General features: G+C 48.3%; 3 protein-coding genes and 1 non-coding gene across 5 annotated transcripts; all 4 read left to right on the top strand.

Annotated features, from left to right (window-relative positions):
* Nucleotides 1–91: 91 nt before the first annotated feature.
* Nucleotides 92–2094, top strand: nudt19 (nudix (nucleoside diphosphate linked moiety X)-type motif 19). Its single transcript, XM_062472109.1, has 3 exons — nucleotides 92–988; nucleotides 1192–1399; nucleotides 1562–2094. Exons 1-3 carry the CDS (start codon nucleotides 194–196, stop codon nucleotides 1780–1782), a joined length of 1224 nt encoding a protein of 407 aa, XP_062328093.1. The 5' UTR covers nucleotides 92–193; the 3' UTR covers nucleotides 1783–2094.
* A 165-nt stretch (nucleotides 2095–2259) lies between these two features.
* trnav-cac (transfer RNA valine (anticodon CAC)) lies at nucleotides 2260–2332 on the top strand. Its single transcript has one exon. It is a non-coding gene; the product is annotated as a tRNA-Val (tRNA).
* Nucleotides 2333–2702: 370 nt separating this feature from the next.
* gas8 (growth arrest-specific 8) lies at nucleotides 2703–8730 on the top strand. Its single transcript, XM_062471724.1, has 11 exons — nucleotides 2703–2862; nucleotides 3032–3124; nucleotides 4201–4398; nucleotides 4682–4888; nucleotides 5240–5294; nucleotides 5753–5958; nucleotides 6076–6243; nucleotides 6886–6972; nucleotides 7652–7861; nucleotides 8152–8217; nucleotides 8330–8730. The coding sequence occupies exons 1-11, from the start codon at nucleotides 2860–2862 to the stop codon at nucleotides 8480–8482; spliced, it is 1446 nt and encodes a 481-aa protein (XP_062327708.1). The 5' UTR covers nucleotides 2703–2859; the 3' UTR covers nucleotides 8483–8730.
* Nucleotides 8731–9755: 1025 nt separating this feature from the next.
* mthfsd (methenyltetrahydrofolate synthetase domain containing) lies at nucleotides 9756–18057 on the top strand. 2 transcript variants are annotated; one of them, XM_062472096.1, is made up of 8 exons: nucleotides 9756–9945; nucleotides 10155–10258; nucleotides 10899–11012; nucleotides 11713–11826; nucleotides 14916–15006; nucleotides 15272–15384; nucleotides 15486–15611; nucleotides 16734–18057. In XM_062472096.1, exons 1-8 carry the CDS (start codon nucleotides 9918–9920, stop codon nucleotides 17619–17621), a joined length of 1578 nt encoding a protein of 525 aa, XP_062328080.1. In that variant the 5' UTR covers nucleotides 9756–9917; the 3' UTR covers nucleotides 17622–18057. The 2 variants fall into 2 exon arrangements, with proteins under 2 accessions (XP_062328080.1, XP_062328081.1); XM_062472097.1 differs by lacking the exon at nucleotides 10899–11012 and adding an exon at nucleotides 10732–10845.
* The last annotated feature ends 545 nt before the right edge of the window (nucleotides 18058–18602 follow it).

Here is an 18602-nt window from a genome sequence, read left to right as displayed (position 1 = left end):
TTGTAATTGACAGAGAAGCTTGGCGTTTTTGCTTTCTCAGTCAGCCAGGTCGGTAGATGGCGCCCCTAAATTCTGCATGAGCTGTCATACTTTTCTTCGCCCTTCCTTGATTTCCTGTTATGGAATTTCCTTCAAAACAACACAGTTCTTGAAGCATTTTGAAAATGGAAAATTAGTACCATCGTTACCGAGGATGAATACAGCTCTGAAACACTGGAAGGAGGCAGCGACTGTCATTATATCTGCGGGTACGAGGCACAAACTTTCAGATGGTTTGTCAAGGTGCCTCGATAAAGGCACCTCTACACCTACAACAGGAATTGAAGGACTGTCAAACTTTCCACATGAGTCCACCTTTGATTATGATGTGCTTTTGTTGAAACGAAGCGGTAAAAGTGGGTTTATGCCTAATGCTTACGTCTTCCCAGGAGGGTTGGTAGAACCTTCTGATTTCTCTAGCGAATGGCTGGACATATTCAAGGCTTTTCGGCGCTCGCCAAATTTCGGTTTAGGAACTGTCAAACAGCCACCGGCAACCAGACCTCCTATTTTCGCTACGGATAGGATGAAACTCGGTTCTCCCATCCCAGGAGATGTGGCGTTTCGAATATGCGCCGTTCGTGAGACATTCGAGGAATCTGGAGTGCTTCTGGCTGTGCCTAAAGAGGAGGAAAATAGTTTACTCAAAACCATTGAGAATACGAGTAGTCAAAACCAGACCGAATTGACAAGAGTATACAAGATGTGTGACAAAAGCGAACTCGCTAAGTGGAGAGCGTTGGTTAATAAGAATCCCTCTAACTTCATCAGAATGTGCAGAGAGCTGGAATGTTTGCCTAACATTTGGGCATTGCACGAATGGGGTAATTGGCTGACCCCTTCTGGCGTCTATGAGAAGCAAAGGAGATACGATACTGCCTTCTTCATGTGCTGCTTGCAAGAGACGCCGGACACCCTCCAAGACGAGAAGGAGATTGTTCATTTTAAGGTAAGTCCGTAGTTTCTTTAAATGTGGATTCCCTGACTCAAGTTACCTTTTGCTTAATATACGCTTTTGTCTAAGACCACCTGATATTAGATAGGCCACATGAAACCTAGGCTACCCGTAAAGTAGTCAGCTAGTAAGTCAACCGTTTAAAATGGGGAGATAAAAAATTAGCTAACGGCTATATCTTTGTCTGCATGGTTCAGTGGTCGCCACCTTCGGAGATACTCCATAGCTTCCTGGGCCGCAAGCTATGGATCGCCCCACCTCAGTTCTACGACCTCAGCCGAATGTGTCGTTTCCCCTCCTTGGCTCATCTGCACAACTTTGCCAGCCGGAGAGCCAGCGAGGGCTGTGAGCATTGGTTACCTGTCCGCCTGGTGACCGACAACGTCTACATATCGCTCCTTCCAGGTGCCCAGATGCTCCCTTCTATACACCTTGATATAACGGCATCTGTCACTGCTCAATTGCTAGGGTGAAGAATTGGTAAAGTGGGAAACTTAACTTCATAAAAGGTGCACGGTTCTAGAGATAAACTAGCTACAAAGACGCACACACTCTTTTCTCTCGTAGGTGACTCCTTGTACCCAGAAGATGGCTCCGGCCAGATCGACATGAACAAGACCACAGATGCAACCCTCCAGGAAACGGAGCAGGGGAGCTCAGCGCTTCACCGCATAGTGTGCCACGACCTGCACACCGCTGCCGTCCACATTTCCATCACGCCCAAGTACAACCACCTGCTGCCCTTCGGAAACACTTCCCTGCGAAGCGACACCAACAGTCAGCTTTGACCAAGCAGTCTTCCTGTCCTTTATAACTGGGCTCAGCACTCTGGCCAAACTCTTCATTGCTGTACATTAGCCTACAGCAAAACTAATATTTATGAATATTATTAGTAAATTATATTAATATAATGTAATAAAACTACGAAATAAAGTGTCTTGAGAGTATTATCGCAGAGGTGACGACCGTGACGACCATTCCGCAACATCGAATCCCGGCAAAATCACTTCCTATGTTATTTTCTCTGATTTGTTGACTGGATTTGTTTACTGCTGACTTAAATTATATTTATAATTGTGGAAATAAAATATATACTTCTATACACGATTTCCGTCGTTGTTTTCGGGTGACTTTGCTCAAGTAAAGGGAGGTAGACTGAGAAAGTGACAGTCTTTCACAACAGCGCCCAAAAAACTACCAGAGGCCGTAAAGGTATTACACCCATAGATAATAAACAAGTGTGATTTTGTAAGTCTACGGCATCAGTTTCCGTAGTGTAGTGGTTATCACGTTCGCCTCACACGCGAAAGGTCCCCGGTTCGAAACCGGGCGGAAACATCTTTATTTTCCCCCGCTTTGAAACCGGATGGAAACGTATTCCGAGTGCCTTCCCACCTTTTCAGTTTTCCGGGTAAGTAAAACGACAAGGAATTACATTACTAGTACAGTTATAGCTACCACATTTAGGATAAACGAACACGTCTAATATTTCCCTGTACTACTGTAGTAGTAAATCTAGTACATTTAGTATTTCCTTAATAACACTATTTGACTGTGGGGTGTTATAGCTACCTGCTCGACTGTCCCCCTGCCTACAAATTCGGTGGAATTAAAATAGTCTAATTCACACAAAGTGATCATGGCTCCGCCTCCATACTTTCTAAGTGGTGGTGTATTTCTCCACCCCGCCACTATGCTACACAGAAAACATACAAAACGTGGCAAGCCAAGTTGCCATGACAATACTTTGTTGACATTTGGGATTCAAACAAATGGATGCATGCTAACTTATGTGCTAGCCCACTCTTGCGAGTGTAGACTATACTGTATATATATATATGTGAGTCTGGTCGCAAAAAATAGCAATGGTAAGTACATGGTAGTCTTCATGAACTGTGCGGTCTGTTAGCCCATACATATCCAAGCTATTGCTAGCTGTTAGCTCCAGTATCCTGTGCTGTGACTGTGCTAGCCTCCTACTGTACAGTACTGTAGATCACTAGTACCTGACGTGAATTGTAAATCTTTTATTTTCAGCCACCTAAAAAGAAGGGTGCAAGCAAACCTGCCAAGGGCAAGACACCAACGGTAGTCGATGGCCTTTCCACCGAAGAGATGTCAAAGGAGCAGGTAACGTTATACGACACAGGCGGATATAGATAGCTTATGCTAGCTATACTATACTGTAGTAGCGTTGTTTGCTAAAGTTGACTGTAATGTATCTTGAATGTTCTCTAACGTGCCACAAAGTCATTATAGCTCGAATGATCGTAAGGAAGCACAGCATTTCTAAACTTTCATGCTGATGTAGGGTGGTTGGACACTGCCGCAACTGGAGGTCTGCTGGTTGAGTTATTTTTATTTGCCTGCACACGAAGAGACAACAAACAATGTTAGTGCAAATCACAGCTCTCGTGCACCTTGCTAGCCGAAGGTCAGGCCGAAGAGACCAACCGAACCAAAACGAAAAAAACAGGTGCTGCGTGCACATTCGGTACACAACAGCACACCACACTATACAAGTACAATTATATACAACATAATTCGGACAAAATAAAAGACATACCCGAACACGAAGAGACAGACAACACACAATATGTTAGCCATTGGTGCAAATCACAGCTCTCGGGCAACTGCGCGAGCACATGGAAACTCACTTAAACACTGTCCCCAAGTACCCTCATTACAATAGGTAGCTACCTATTGTAATATGGGTAGGCCTGTAACTAGGCCTACCCTAGTTAGCGAGCTCGGTGAAACTTGTTCATATAAATCTTTATATTGTCCACATTGTAACAAAACTTATGTTTGCATAACAGCACATTGTGTAACATTACCACCGTTTTATATTGAACAATTTTCGGAGCCAAGGACTGCATACCTTGCTAGCCGAAGGTCAGGCCGAAGAGATAGATAACCCGCGATGGGTCAAACAAAAATATTAAAATCTTTGACAAGCACGTGTATTTACAATATAGAAATGAAAAAGTGTTTGTACACCAAAAATTAACATTAGCTATGCATCTGTAATTAAATAAAAAAACACAGAATTATTAACATCCCCTCTTGACCTGACCTATTTGAATTGGTCCTTGTGTGCAATTTAGTGCATAATCTAGGAGGAACGACGTCACACTGCTACACTGATATCGTCCTACAAACCACGAACAACATAACATTGAGATGGTTGGTCTTTGCTGTTGCAGCTCGAGGAGCACATTGTGCGCCTCCGCGAAGAGCTGGACAGGGAGAGAGAGGAGCGGAACTACTTCCAGCTCGAGAGGGACAAGATCCACACCTTCTGGGAGATCACCAAGAGGCACCTGGATGAGAGGAAGGCCGACCTCAGGAACAGGGACAGGGAGATGGAGGAGGCAGAGGAACGACACCAAGTAGAGATCAAGGTAGTCAGGTGGCTGAGCGGTTAGAGAGTCGGGCTGTGTCAAATGACGTTGTGTCCTTGGGCAAGGCACTTCACCCTACTAGCCTCGGGGGAATGTCCCTGTATTTACTGTAAGTCACTCTGGATAAGAGCGTCTGCTAAATGACTAAAATGTAAATGTAAGGTAACACAGCCACGCACACAGACTCAGAAATGCCCAAAAGCTGTAGAAAATGCAGTTTTCCTCCCTTTTGGATGGTTTCTAAAATCAAATTTAAACCTGATTATTGATTTTGCCTTCCCAGGTCTACAAGCAGAAGGTGAAGCACCTTCTTTACGAGCACCAGAACAGCATATCTGAGCTGAAGGCAGAGGGCGTGGTCTCCACCAAGCTCATGCAGAAGGAGCAGTCCGAGCTGGAGAACGAGCTTCGCAAGGGTACGCGCAACCTGAAGGTGGACTGTAAGGAACAGGAGCTCTCCAATGAGAACCTCGTCAAAGGCCTTAAACTGGTTAGTGGTCCCCACAATCACTTGTTTCTCCACTGACACGCATGTCGAGTCAGTATTGGATGCACACTGCAAAAACTGCCTCGAATTTAAGTGCAGAAATATCAGTAATGAGCTTGCCTATGCTTAAAACATTTGTCTGCCAGTGCAGTAAGCAAAATTCCTTAGAAAATATTTCTTAAAATAATGTGTTTAAATTAAGTCACTACATAAGCCATTTATACTAAAAACAAGTCCAACTGGATTTAAAATCTAAAAACAAGATGATCACACTCAGTTTACAGTTTTTGCAGTGCCTTGTTATTTAATTCCTCTCTGAATGTGTCTTTGATTCCTGTTATTTCCATCAATCAGAAACACGCAGAAGAAATAACCAAAACAAGAAACAACTTTGAGAGACAAGTAAGAGGTGAGATGATGTGTTTATATCAACTGAAAAACTGTCTCACCAGACCAGCACTCAACACTGTAGGCTGACACCTCACTGCGGGGGCCCGGGTTCGATTGCTGCCCAGGCCCGTTACCGCATGTAATCCCCTCTCTCTCTCTCTCTCTCTCTCTCTCTCTCTCTCTCTCTCTCTCTCTCTCTCTCTCTCTCTCTCTCTCTCTCTCTCTCTCTCTCTCTCTCTCTCTCTCTCTCTCTCTCTCTCTCTCTCTCTCTCTCTCTCTCTCTCTCTCTCTCTCTCTCTCTCTCTCTCTGTCTCTCTCTCTCTCAGACTGTCTGTCTGTCTCTCCCCACATTCCCTGGCCTCTCAGACACACGATCTCTGTCAGAAATAAGCAGAAACGCCTCCAAAAATATATATTAAAAAATCAATAAACCAAATAAGGGTCTGCGTTTGTTTTCTGCCGCCTCTGCCTGAGTAGAAATCGAGGCCAAGTATGAGAAGAAGATGCAGGTCCTGCGCCAGGAACTGGACCTGAGGAGGAAGACTGAGACCAATGAAATCATCCAGAGGAAGGACAACCAGATCAACACTCTGATGAAGAACCACGAGAAAGCCTTCAGCGACATCAAGAACTACTACAATGACATCACACTCAACAACCTGGCCCTGATCAACTCGCTCAAGGTAGGTAGTTTACACAACAACGACCCCAGCTGAGAATCGAGACCTCTCACAGTCACAGCCCGGTCAGTTCACAGTTTTATCATTGTGGGTTCAAATGTGTGTGTGTGTGTCTCTCAGGAACAAGTGGAGGAGATGAAGAGGAAAGAGGAGAGGTTGGAGAAGGAGATGGCGGAGGTGCTACTCCAGAACAGGCGTCTGACGGAGCCTCTGCAGAGAGCCAAGGACGAGGTGTCTGATCTCCAGAAACAGCTGGCCAACTACGAGAAAGACAAGGCCTCCCTGGCGGTGGGTCACAGCTCGAAAACTGGGATGTCTGGGATCGCGTTTCCATCTTTTCTTTTCCAAAATGGAAGTCACATACAGTGTAATAGCCTAAAAACCACACCAGAGTATGCGGAGCTGACTCGTCAATCTGAGCCGTGCTGTTTTGCATCGTAATGAAACTAAACTGCTCTCGTGAACCGTACACTGCAAAAAAAAAAACAGATTTAAGTGTAGAAATATTCGTTGAGCTTGCTTGTGCTTAAAAGTTCAGTCCAGTCACCTTTATTGTCATTCAATTTCACTTTAAAGTAAGAAAGAACAAAATTTAGTTTCAATAGGCTCAGGATAGTGCAGTGATGTGCTTACATAAATAAATGGGTATATGCACTATGTATAAAAACTGTCTAAAATATATATTATAGCCAGTTATATATATTAAGCTATGTATAAAAATGCTAGTAAAACATGTAAATGTGTTGTTTACTTAACTTAAGTTACTACTTAAGCCCTTCATACTACAAACTAGTCCAAAAAGATTTGAAATCTTAAAAACAAGATTATTTCACTCAGTTAGATCTCCAGTTTTGGCAGTGTAAGACTTGGTATACTGTTGTTGTTGAAGATGGCAGGAGTGATTTAAAGGATTTCTGCCTCTTCTGACAGGGGGCCAAAGCACGTCTGAAGGTCGCCGACAAAGAGATGAAGGCCCTGAGATGGGAGCATGAGGTGCTGGAGCAGAGGTTTAGTTCGGTGAGTAGCTTGTAAAACTAAATAAAGAGTGTGTTAATCATTTTCCTGTCATGTAACACAAGCTGTTTACCTCAAATTCTTTGTAGGACCCATGGCAACAATATGGATGTTGCTCAGTGGTAGAGTGTTTGTAGATCCAGAGATCACACAAAATGTTGTTAGAACAATGCACTTCTAGTTCTTGATGTCCGCTTCATTTAAGACATAATCAGATATACTTAAATGTCCTTCAGGACAACAATATTGGACACATACAGTTTCTGCTCTTAAAATACAAATTACATAATGTACAAACACAGGCTGTCACCCTTACACACGTGACCTATAGTACATGCAGACTGTCATCCACAAACCAACTGCAAACTGCCCGTCGTAAAACGCACCTGTAATCATTGTACATAATACAAAGCAGTGTGTCTCTTTGGATAAAGCGTCTGCAAAAGTCCCGCCATTTGAACAGTCACTGTCCCATTTTACATTTTAGTCATTTAGCAGACACTTTTATCCAGAGCGACTTACAGTAAGTACAGGGACATTCCCTCCGAGGCAAGTAGGGTGAAGTGCCTTGCCCAAGGACACAACGTCATTTTTCACGGCCGGGAATCGAACCGGAAACCTTCTGATTAATAGCCCGACTCCCTAACCACTCAGCCATCTGACCCCCTGTCCCACGACGCAGGTTCAGGTGGAGAGGGACGATCTGTACAAGAAGTTCACTCAGGCCATCCTGGAGGTTCAGCAGAAGAGCGGCTTCAAGAACCTGCTCCTGGAGAGGAAGCTGGGGGCGCTGGCTCTCAGCCTGGAGAAGAAGGAGGCCCAGCTGAACGAGGTCCTGGCCGCTTCCAACCTGGACCACTCTGCCCTCAGCGTGGTCACACGCAAACTGGAGGTACTGTGCCCTCACGCACGCACGCACACACAGCCCTCGCCTGTTTGTTTGGCTACCTCGCCTGCTCATTCACTCACTCACTCATTTGCTTGCTTGCTCGTTCACTTACTCATTTTCCCATTCTCTCTTTCTCTCTCTCTGTCTCTCTCTCTCTCTCACACATACTCACACACACAAACAAACAAAGAAACACACACACACGTTCTGAGCAGTCGGGTTCACTAATGTTCTGTTCCTGGCAGGTCTCCCCCACAATGCTGATAAACACCTTGTCACTTGTTTCCCAACAGGATGTGCTCGACTCCAAGAACACAGCGATCAAAGACCTGCAGTATGAGCTGGCTCGGGTCTGCAAGGTGAGGATGTTGGCATCATACACAGAAGCGTGTCGTAAACACGCATTGTACGGTGTACGATTTGATGTAATTGTGTATGAACTGTGTGTTAACGTGCTCGCGTGTCTCCTAGTCCCATAACGACCTGCTGCGCACATACGAGGCCAAGCTGAGAGCCTTTGGGATCCCTGTGGAGGAGCTGGGCTTCAAGCCGCTGGAGAGCCGCTTCTTGGCTGGACAGAACCTGGGACAGGGTCCTGCTGGCCTGGTGTCTGCGTCCACATGAGATGTGGCACCCGCCCTGGGCTCCCAGACGCAAGACTTCCCCTGGCCCTCCCTTGGCTCGCCACCCAGACTCGTGACCTATAGAATTTGTTTATCACTGCACAGCTTAGGTGACTGTGAATGTGTCTGACCTTTCACTTGTTTCAAACGTTGAAAAACCTCCAAGGATTTGAAAGATCCAGGATTCAACTAAGCAGATGAAATTGTGTTTCTGTTTCCTCTACTGTGAATGTCAAATAAAAGTCAAGTTGAAATCCACGCTTACAATTTGTTATTTTGGGACACGTGACTTAAGTCAGTAAGTAGCTGTTTGGCAGGGAGTTAATAGACTAAAAAGGGAGTTTATGAATCTGGATTTTCTCACAGAACAGGCTGTCTTCTCCTCTTTCGGCCTAGTATTTGTCTTGCTCGAACAAAACTGATTCAATTCCATGAGCTTTTTAGGAAATCTACAACAGGTTGAAGTTTAGTTCAGAAGTTCTTCTTTTGCCAGTCAGCAACGGTAATAGCTTCTTGGGCCCCAGTCCCACACAGACCTCCTAAATGCATAACTGGAAAGGGCTCCATACGATATTCTCTGGCTGGAAGGCATATTTTTTCCCGAGATTTTATTGATGTTTGGTTACCAAGAACATATGGATGCACTTTGCATGAAGTATGGAGACTTATGCAGATTGTTGGATGCTGAAATAGTATTTCATGTGATTTAATATTTTACAGATGTGCTTTGCAAATCTCTGGAACAATGATGATGGGTCAAGGCAGAATAGCCATACATAGATGCTTAACTGAGACACTTTTGTGGGAGTTTTTCACAACACCGGTGTGCGCCATCATACTTAACCTTGAGATAAACAACACAATATTGTAACCATATTGTGACATGACATTGATGCGACTTAGCAGATAGTGCCTCCCTGTGGACAGATTCAATGTTCATATTGACTATGATGTTCATCTGACAAGAAATATGTACTTACAGTACAGATGTGTTTACTACACAGGAAGGTTTAGGTGGGGGGGTACAAGATTTTTCTTAATCTTTTTTCTTTCTTCTTTTTAAAAACGAATGTTATTGACAGAATGAACTATTGGCTTATATGAAAATGGACGATTATAATATTATTAAACCGCTGAATGTAAACGTAAACATACATATTAACTATTCCATATCGATAATATGCAGCTACAATTATTCGCAGTAACATTTCATTAATTCATTTCCAATTGCGTTTTGTAAAAAAAGAAAAAAGAAAATGGTTGTCTTAAGCCACCGTACAACGATGTGAAGACGACACTGACAAGCAGCTGTTGCTACAATGTTACAGAACCCCCACGTGCAAAAAACAGTCTCTCACTATTTGAATACTTCGTTATACGGTGGTTGCGTGTCAGAGAGTTAGACGAATACATTGTTCGTGTTGTCAAAGAGGAACATGGAGTCCGTTATAAAGATTAATCCTGGTAAATGGTTACGACATTCAACGACGCTAGCTCTAAATGCTATTGCATGCCAACGTTGCTAAGCTATCTCGCTACCAAATGGCTAGCTAGCTATCTGTTTTTATCCTAGCTAATGAATTGGGATTTAGCTAGCTAGCATCTTGTCAGACAACGTAACTGTTTCTCAAATCTTTTTTGTTAACAAACCACATTGTAATCTTCTACTGCAGGAGCGACGAAATGGGACATTCGAGAGAAAGTTTGGGACTACATTGAATCCAAGAACTTGGCAAACTTTCCTAGGCCCGTTCACAACAGAATTCCAAATTTCAAGGTAGGCTATTTAAGCTAGCTAGCTAGGCCTATTCTGCCGTTTTCTCTTCAGGAGTCTTGCAATTATCGTACAATGCATGCATCTAAAACACCGATCACTCGACGGAGAATTGTACTATTTTTGTCTACGACTTTGTCGTGTTTTTTTTTTGTCTTTTCTCGCCATCCGTCATAGTATGCAGTGACCCAAGTGTTCTATGAGAAATCGTTAGACACCGCTGTGTCCTCCAACAGTACTATTGCCTTTAAATCATACTCGCAAGATTGTAAATATTTATCCTCTTAGTTTTTGAGGTGTCAAGTTCTCAACGACGACGAAGTCTCTATTTTAGGAAAAACTATTCTTGACCTTGCAACATTGTCAGCATGCACGCACACACACTCTCCGTAACCCCTATTTGTTGTATTGGCTTTCTCTTTCTCTATTCCTCTTCCTTCTTCTGCGTGTAAACGTGTGGTTTTGGGCGTGGTCAGGATGCGATCCCTGCATGCGACCGGCTCTCGGCCCTGCAGGAGTTCAGGTCCAGCCAGATGGTGAAAGTGAACCCGGACAGACCCCAGCAGCAGGCTCGCTATATCACTCTGGATGTAAGTGTCTTCTGAGCCCCTCACTCCTCTCCTGTCCTCTCCATTCCTCCCAGGGTGCCCACACAGCTTGTGCCAAGGTCTCTGAGCTCCAGGTCTTCCCCAAGACAGATGGGGTGAAGGTGGATCCAGATAAGCCACTGGAGGGGGCCCGCCTGGCCGTGCTGCAGGTAGCTTAACAGGCCTCAGTCCCCCAGAGCAGGCCATCCTGTCGCTCCAGCAGGGTCGATTTCAGTGCTTTAAAGCCATGCCATTGTTCAGTCAAATCAGATGTATTTGAATCACATATTTGCTTCACATAGGCCCAGAGAACTTCATCTAAACCAACCTAAACCCTCAAAGAAGACAAGGAAAAGGGGGGTTCCTTTCCACTGGCACAGAGTTAACCTTAACCTGACTCGCCGGATGGTTTGTTACACATAAGCATCTGGGAAGTGGTCCTTGGAAACTGTTTGGAAAAGGGATGAAAATATTTAGGTGATTGGATGAACAACCTGTCTATCATGCTGTGGTTCAGGCACAAACTAATAACTTGGTGCTCTGCAAAATGGATTCTCGCATGGTCGTGATCTTGCAAATCCAGCCGTCTCGTAAGGTCAGGTTAACCTCTCTCCCCGGTTTCAAATACTGACCTGATGCTGAATCGGCTGGGTGTTACTTTCAGGAAGTGGTCTCCTGTGCCCTGAAGCCACAGTGACTTGAGATCAAGCAGAGTTACAGGGCAGATGGATCAACCTGGCGAGTGACATAGTGACACCTGGAACACTCCCCTTTGTCTCATCATTGTAGCCGATTCTTAATATGACAGTCCAGATAAACTGAACGAGCCAGATGATGAATGTGTTTGGTCTTGTTTGCGTCCCCCTCCAGACGAGGAAGACCTTGTTGGTCCCCACCCCTCGTCTCCGTACTGGACTCTTCAACAAGATCGTCCCCCCAGAAGGAGCCAGCAAAGAGGAACTGCGTGTGTGCTCCACCTCCCAGGTGTGCCCAGAGGCTCTCTCATCCCTGAACTCAGCCCTCATCTCCCTCTGCGCACCTGCTTACACCCCCCTCCTCCTCCTCCGCTCACCTCACACCCTAACCCTCCTCTCATCTCCCTCTGCGCACCTGCTTACACCCCCCTCCTCCTCCTCCTCCGCTCACCTCACACCCTAACCCTCCTCTCATCTCCCTCTGCGCACCTGCTTACACCCCCCTCCTCCTCCTCCTCCGCTCACCTCACACCCTAACCCTCCTCACACCCTAACCCTCCACACACCCTAACCCTCCTCACACCCTAACCCTCCTCACACCCTAACCCTCCACACACCCTAACCCTCCTCACACCCTAACCCTCCTCACACCCTAACCCTCCTCACACCCTAACCCTCATCACACCCTAACCCTCCACACACCCTAACCCTCCTCACACCCTAACCCTCCACACACCCTAACCCTCCACACACCCTAACCCTCCTCACACACTAACCCTCCACACACCCTAACCCTCCTCACACCCTAACCCTCCTCACACCCTAACCCTCCACACACCCTAACCCTCCACACACCCTAACCCTCCTCACACCCTAACCCTCCTCACACCCTAACCCTCCTCACACCCTAACCCTCCACACACCCTAACCCTCCTCACACCCTAACCCTCCACACACCCTAACCCTCCTCACACCCTAACCCTCCACACACCCTAACCCTCCACACACCCTAACCCTCCACACACCCTAACCCTCCTCACACCCTAACCCTCCACACACCCTAACCCTCCACACACCCTAACCCTCCTCACACCCTAACCCTCCACACACCCTAACCCTCCACACACCCTAACCCTCCACACACCCTAACCCTCCTCACACCCTAACCCTCCACACACCCTAACCCTCCACACACCCTAACCCTCCACACACCCTAACCCTCCTCACACCCTAACCCTCCACACACCCTAACCCTCCACACACCCTAACCCTCCTCACACCCTAACCCTCCACACACCCTAACCCTCCACACACCCTAACCCTCCACACACCCTAACCCTCCACACACCCTAACCCTCCTCACACCCTAACCCTCCACACACCCTAACCCTCCACACACCCTAACCCTCCACACACCCTAACCCTCCACACACCCTAACCCTCCACACACCCTAACCCTCCTCACACCCTAACCCTCCACACACCCTAACCCTCCTCACACCCTAACCCTCCTCACACCCTAACCCTCCACACACCCTAACCCTCCTCACACCCTAACCCTCCACACACCCTAACCCTCCACACACCCTAACCCTCCTCACACCCTAACCCTCCACACACCCTAACCCTCCTCACACCCTAACCCTCCTCACACCCTAACCCTCCTCACACCCTAACCCTCCTCACACCCTAACCCTCCTCACACCCTAACCCTCCACACACCCTAACCCTCCACACACCCTAACCCTCCTCACACCCTAACCCTCCACACACCCTAACCCTCCTCACACCCTAACCCTCCTCACACCCTAACCCTCCACACACCCTAACCCTCCACACACCCTAACCCTCCTCACACCCTAACCCTCCACACACCCTAACCCTCCACACACCCTAACCCTCCTCACACCCTAACCCTCCACACACCCTAACCCTCCTCACACCCTAACCCTCCTCACACCCTAACCCTCCACACACCCTAACCCTCCTCACACCCTAACCCTCCACACACCCTAACCCTCCACACACCCTAACCCTCCTCACACCCTAACCCTCCTCACACCCTAACCCTCCTCACACCCTAACCCTCCTCACACCCTAACCCTCCACACACCCTAACCCTCCTCACACCCTAACCCTCCACACACCCTAACCCTCCTCACACCCTAACCCTCCTCACACCCTAACCCTCCTCACACCCTAACCCTCCACACACCCTAACCCTCCACACACCCTAACCCTCCTCACACCCTAACCCTCTACACACCCTAACCCTCCACACACCCTAACCCTCCACACACCCTAACCCTCCTCACACCCTAACCCTCCACACACCCTAACCCTCCTCACACCCTAACCCTCCACACACCCTAACCCTCCACACACCCTAACCCTCCTCACACCCTAACCCTCCACACACCCTAACCCTCCTCACACCCTAACCCTCCTCACACCCTAACCCTCCTCACACCCTAACCCTCCACACACCCTAACCCTCCACACACCCTAACCCTCCACACACCCTAACCCTCCACACACCCTAACCCTCATCACACCCTAACCCTCCACACACCCTAACCCTCCACACACCCTAACCCTCCACACACCCTAACCCTCCACACACCCTAACCCTCCACACACCCTAACCCTCCTCACACCCTAACCCTCCTCACACCCTAACCCTCCTCACACCCTAACCCTCCTCACACCCTAACCCTCCACACACCCTAACCCTCCACACACCCTAACCCTCCACACACCCTAACCCTCCACACACCCTAACCCTCCACACACCCTAACCCTCCACACACCCTAACCCTCCTCACACCCTAACCCTCCTCACACCCTAACCCTCCTCACACGTCTGATTCCCACGGTGTCGTACATTCTGTTCTAGACTCAGCGGTCATATGTGCACTGTCTCTAGTCCTTGTCACATTACATTTACATTTTATTAATCTTTTATTTGTTTAGCTTAATGTTTTTATTCAAGGTGTCATATAAAAAAAGAAGTGTAGTAAGTACAGCAGAAGATCAAAGATCGGAAGTGCATTTATAAAGCACCCACAGTATTTCTGTGGTCAGAGTCGAGGTACGGTTCGTGTTTACTAGGCACAGTGCAAAAATAACCTCATCTCAGTTACCAGGCACAGTGCAACAGTACTAATATCTCAACCACAGTCCAACAACATCTGCAACTGCAATCTTACACAGTACAGTGTACCCACTGGGTAGAGTGCATACCATTAAAGCTCATGCCTAACACAGGGGTCTGGGTTTGAGTCCCAACTGAGAGTATTTCCAGCATGCCCCCACTCACAGTTTTCCTGTCACTTTTTATTTTTTTTATAAACAACACTTCTCCCCGTCCTCTTCCAGGGTGTGAAGGAGTTCAGCGTGCCTGTGGGTCTGGAGACGAAGGTGCATGTGGACCTGGTGGTGGTTGGCTCAGTGGCTGTGTCTGAGAAAGGTGAGAAGCTCTGTCCTTCAGAACCAGTCGCTGCTGAGCGCTGGCTTCCACACTGGATATGCCGAGACAGGCTGTCGTTCTCTACTCCCCCAAAACAGGACGATTTTAGATTTGATTATTCTGCTCCTAACCACAAAGACACATTTAATTGTCCTGGTAAGAATTTGGAATATGGCTGAGATAAGGTTTCTGTTTACCGCAGCGTTCTGTTGGAGTGCCCCAGTCTGAGGTTTAACCTCAGTATCTTGTGTGACTTGTTCCCCAGGTTACCGGATAGGGAAAGGAGAAGGATTTGCTGACTTGGAGTATGGTATGATGGTGGCGATGGGGGCAGTGAGCGAGTCCACTGTGGTGGTGACTGTGGTCCATGATTGCCAGGTATGTCCCAACACCCTGCTCTAGACACCCGTCAAAAACGACAGTCGAATCAAGTGTCTCTCATAAGAGCAAGTGGTCTAAGAGGGTGCGTTTGTTTTGAGGTGGTGGACATCCCAGAGGAGCTGATGGAGAGTCACGATCTCACTGTGGACTACATCCTCACTCCCACCAGAGTCATCAAGACAGACTGCCAGTGCCCCAAACCCTCCGGCATCATCTGGTCCAAGGTAAGAGGCCTCAACGTGGCCTGTAGTGTCTACAAGCATGCGGCGGGTTAGTCTACTAGCATGCCACCCCCCCCCCCCCCCCCTCCAGTTAGCTAGCCACTCCTAGTCCAGGGGAGACAGGTGGCTGAGCGGTGAGGGAAGCGGGCTAGTAATCCGAAGGCTGCCAGTTCGATTCCCGGACGTGCAAAATGACGTTGTGTCCTTGGGCAAGGCACTTCACCCTACTTGCCTCGGGGGGAATGTCCCTGTACTTACTGTAAGTCGCTCTGGATAAGAGCGTCTGCTAAAATGACTAAAAATCTAAATCTAAATCCTAGCCACCAGCCGTTATCAAAGGGTTCTCCTCAGCAATGTTGTACAACACAGGATGGAACAATACAAAAAAATTAAAATAATCCTGACCCTGGTTTCCCTGGTAGGGTCAGTCTAATGTCAAGGTCCCTCCCTGTAACAATCTAGAGTTCACGCTTCGCCCCTGCACCCACCTCCCCCCCTCCCTCCTTCAGACAGCTAACCCAGCAGTTGGGACCCAGCGACCCCACCAGTCAGGAAGGGCACTTCTGATCATCAAAGGCTGGCTTCTGTCCCGTTCTACCGGGCCCAGAGGAAAGAAGGGTTAGGAGAGGTCAAGGTGTAAACAATAGCCCTGTATATCCTGTATAGCAGCAGCCACCATCAAAGACACGGTAGACACTCTCTGCCACGGGAAATCGAAAGAGACGTCTTTATTTAGCCGTGGGTGGGGTGGAAGGACGGAAACTTCTCACCACCACCATTACCCGATCTGAAGCTGATTTAGCCGGTGAGGTTTGTGAGCAGGACTCTGAACCAGAGCCTTTCTCTGGATCTGAGGATGGATAGACATTGTTGTCGCAATCAAACGTCTTTACCTGACGATGTGTCCTGTGGTATGTGCTCATCCTGTGTAATTCCCAAGCGTTTATGTGTTCGATGTTTCAAGATGCACACAAAGCCAGAACGGTACAGGGATTCTGTTTTGAAAGTTGCTTGTATCCTTTAGCTGGTCTATACCATAAATCCAGCAGTTTCACACACCCCCAGAGGAGTGCTGACCCGGGGGGAGGGGCTAACCTTGTGAACCTGTACCCGTTGTGTCTGCAGCTGAACACAGACACCCTGGAGAGGATCCCCATCCTGAAGAAGCTGCGAGCCCTGGAGGAGGAGTCAGGGAAGGACGTCACCCTGGGGGCCAACCCCCCCGCGGGGGCCCGGGACGGGGCCCGGGATGGGGCCCGGGACGGGGCCCGGGACGGGGGCCGGAGGGAGCCCCGGCAGCAGACGGACCAGAGGCCCCGGCGTGAGCCCCGACGCAGACCCAGGAGAGACACCCAGCAGGATGGGGAGGGGGAAGGGGAGGCCAGGCCGGAGAGACAGGAGCCCCGGGGGGATGTAGAACAGAAGCCCAGACGTCGCCCGGCCAGAGTGAGGAGAGAGAGCAGGGGAGAGGACGGGAGGGGGGAGGGGAGGGCGAACGGAAGAGGGGGAGGCAGGGAGGATGGTAGGGGAGGGGGCAGGGAGGACGGCGGCAGAGGGGGTGGCAGGGGCCGTGGAAGAGGAGGAGAGAGGGAGAGGAGAGTGCGTAACAGCGAGGAGGATAATGGCGTGGTGTCCGAGCGCCGCCCCCCACTGAGCGTGACCACGGTCTACCTGGGAGGCATCCCCGCAGGCCTGCGAGTCAGCGAGCTGAAGAGCGCCCTGCGGGAGAGGGAAGCTGCGCCGCTGAGGCTGACCTGGCAGGGAGCTCAGCACCGGGCCTTCCTGGACTACTGCGATCCCCAGGCTGCTGACCAGGCCCTGGAGGCCCTGCAGGGGCTGTCCCTCAACGGGCAGAGCCTGCAGGCAGAGCTGGCCAAAAGCCAGAGAGGAGGCAGAAGACCGGGGCCACCCAACAGGAGACCCAGGCCGGCACTGCCCAAGTCCTCCAGAGGAAACCCCCAGGAGAACTCAAGCGGGGTCCATGCAGAGACTGAGGAGCCCAGCGAGGACTAGAGTCTGCCGGCCGCACACCTCAACTTCAACTTTAGTAACAGAAGCTAAGAACACGGGCCTCGAAAGAGAGAGAGGGAGAACGGGTCGTGTTTTCAAGGAAATTAATGCCTTCGCTTTTTCAGAAGTGAAGTGTGAAATGTGAATGTGTTTTAATGCCTTAAGCAGAGTTTGGTTTATTATTTTTAGTTTCTGTATTGTTAATATACGTAACCCCCCTATACTTTTGAAATACTTCTCATGCAGAGTGCACTGTATATCACTCAGAGGCAAGCCTGACGGTTAGTATGTCATAGAGGAAGGTTTAGACCTAATTGCACTATCGGATCTTTCTCTAACAGTGAGGCAATGTAAAAGGCCCCTTAAGTTCTTGTAATGCTTTCAACAATTTAAGAATATTTTGTGTACTAAATAAACAGTATTTAAGGAGTTTTGAAAATTTGTTGTGAAGTCTGGTGATTTTAAACCTTCCACACACAAACATCCATGCCCATTTCTCACAAATGATGTTCCCTCACTACTGGAAACCCACTTGCTTCGGAATGCTAAAACAGCAGCTGTTATGTTTCTTGACTTTGTCCAAGTGTGCTTTTTCAAGGACATGACCTGTGGAAAAAACAGCTGTGGATGAATAAATTCTGTAATTGGTCATCTTTTCTTCACCTTTCTGGATCCCTCTAGCGTCAGTGTAGTGGTGTTTCTGGTGCGGCACTAGGCCAAGGCCCCACTCACCCTTCAATAGCTGCTTTCATAACCTATGCTAGCGTATCAGGGGGGCTGACACGTCCAATTAGTCAAGCTGAGCCTGGTATGTGTGGGGCAGCAGATAAGACGACCTCAGCACACCATCTGTAGCCGTGGGTGCGTGCATCAGACCACATTGTTGGCAACGGAAATCAGCTCCCCAGAATCCGATTTGATTTTTGCGGGACTGGCTTAAGTATGTTTACTGTGTCTAAATAACGCACACTGTTCATGTTGAGT

This window comes from Osmerus eperlanus, chromosome 10, assembly GCF_963692335.1.
Source record: "Osmerus eperlanus chromosome 10, fOsmEpe2.1, whole genome shotgun sequence".
NCBI lineage: Eukaryota > Metazoa > Chordata > Actinopteri > Osmeriformes > Osmeridae > Osmerus > Osmerus eperlanus.
The sequence above is the reverse complement of the archived record's forward strand: the minus strand, read 5'-3'. Positions and strand labels throughout refer to the sequence as shown.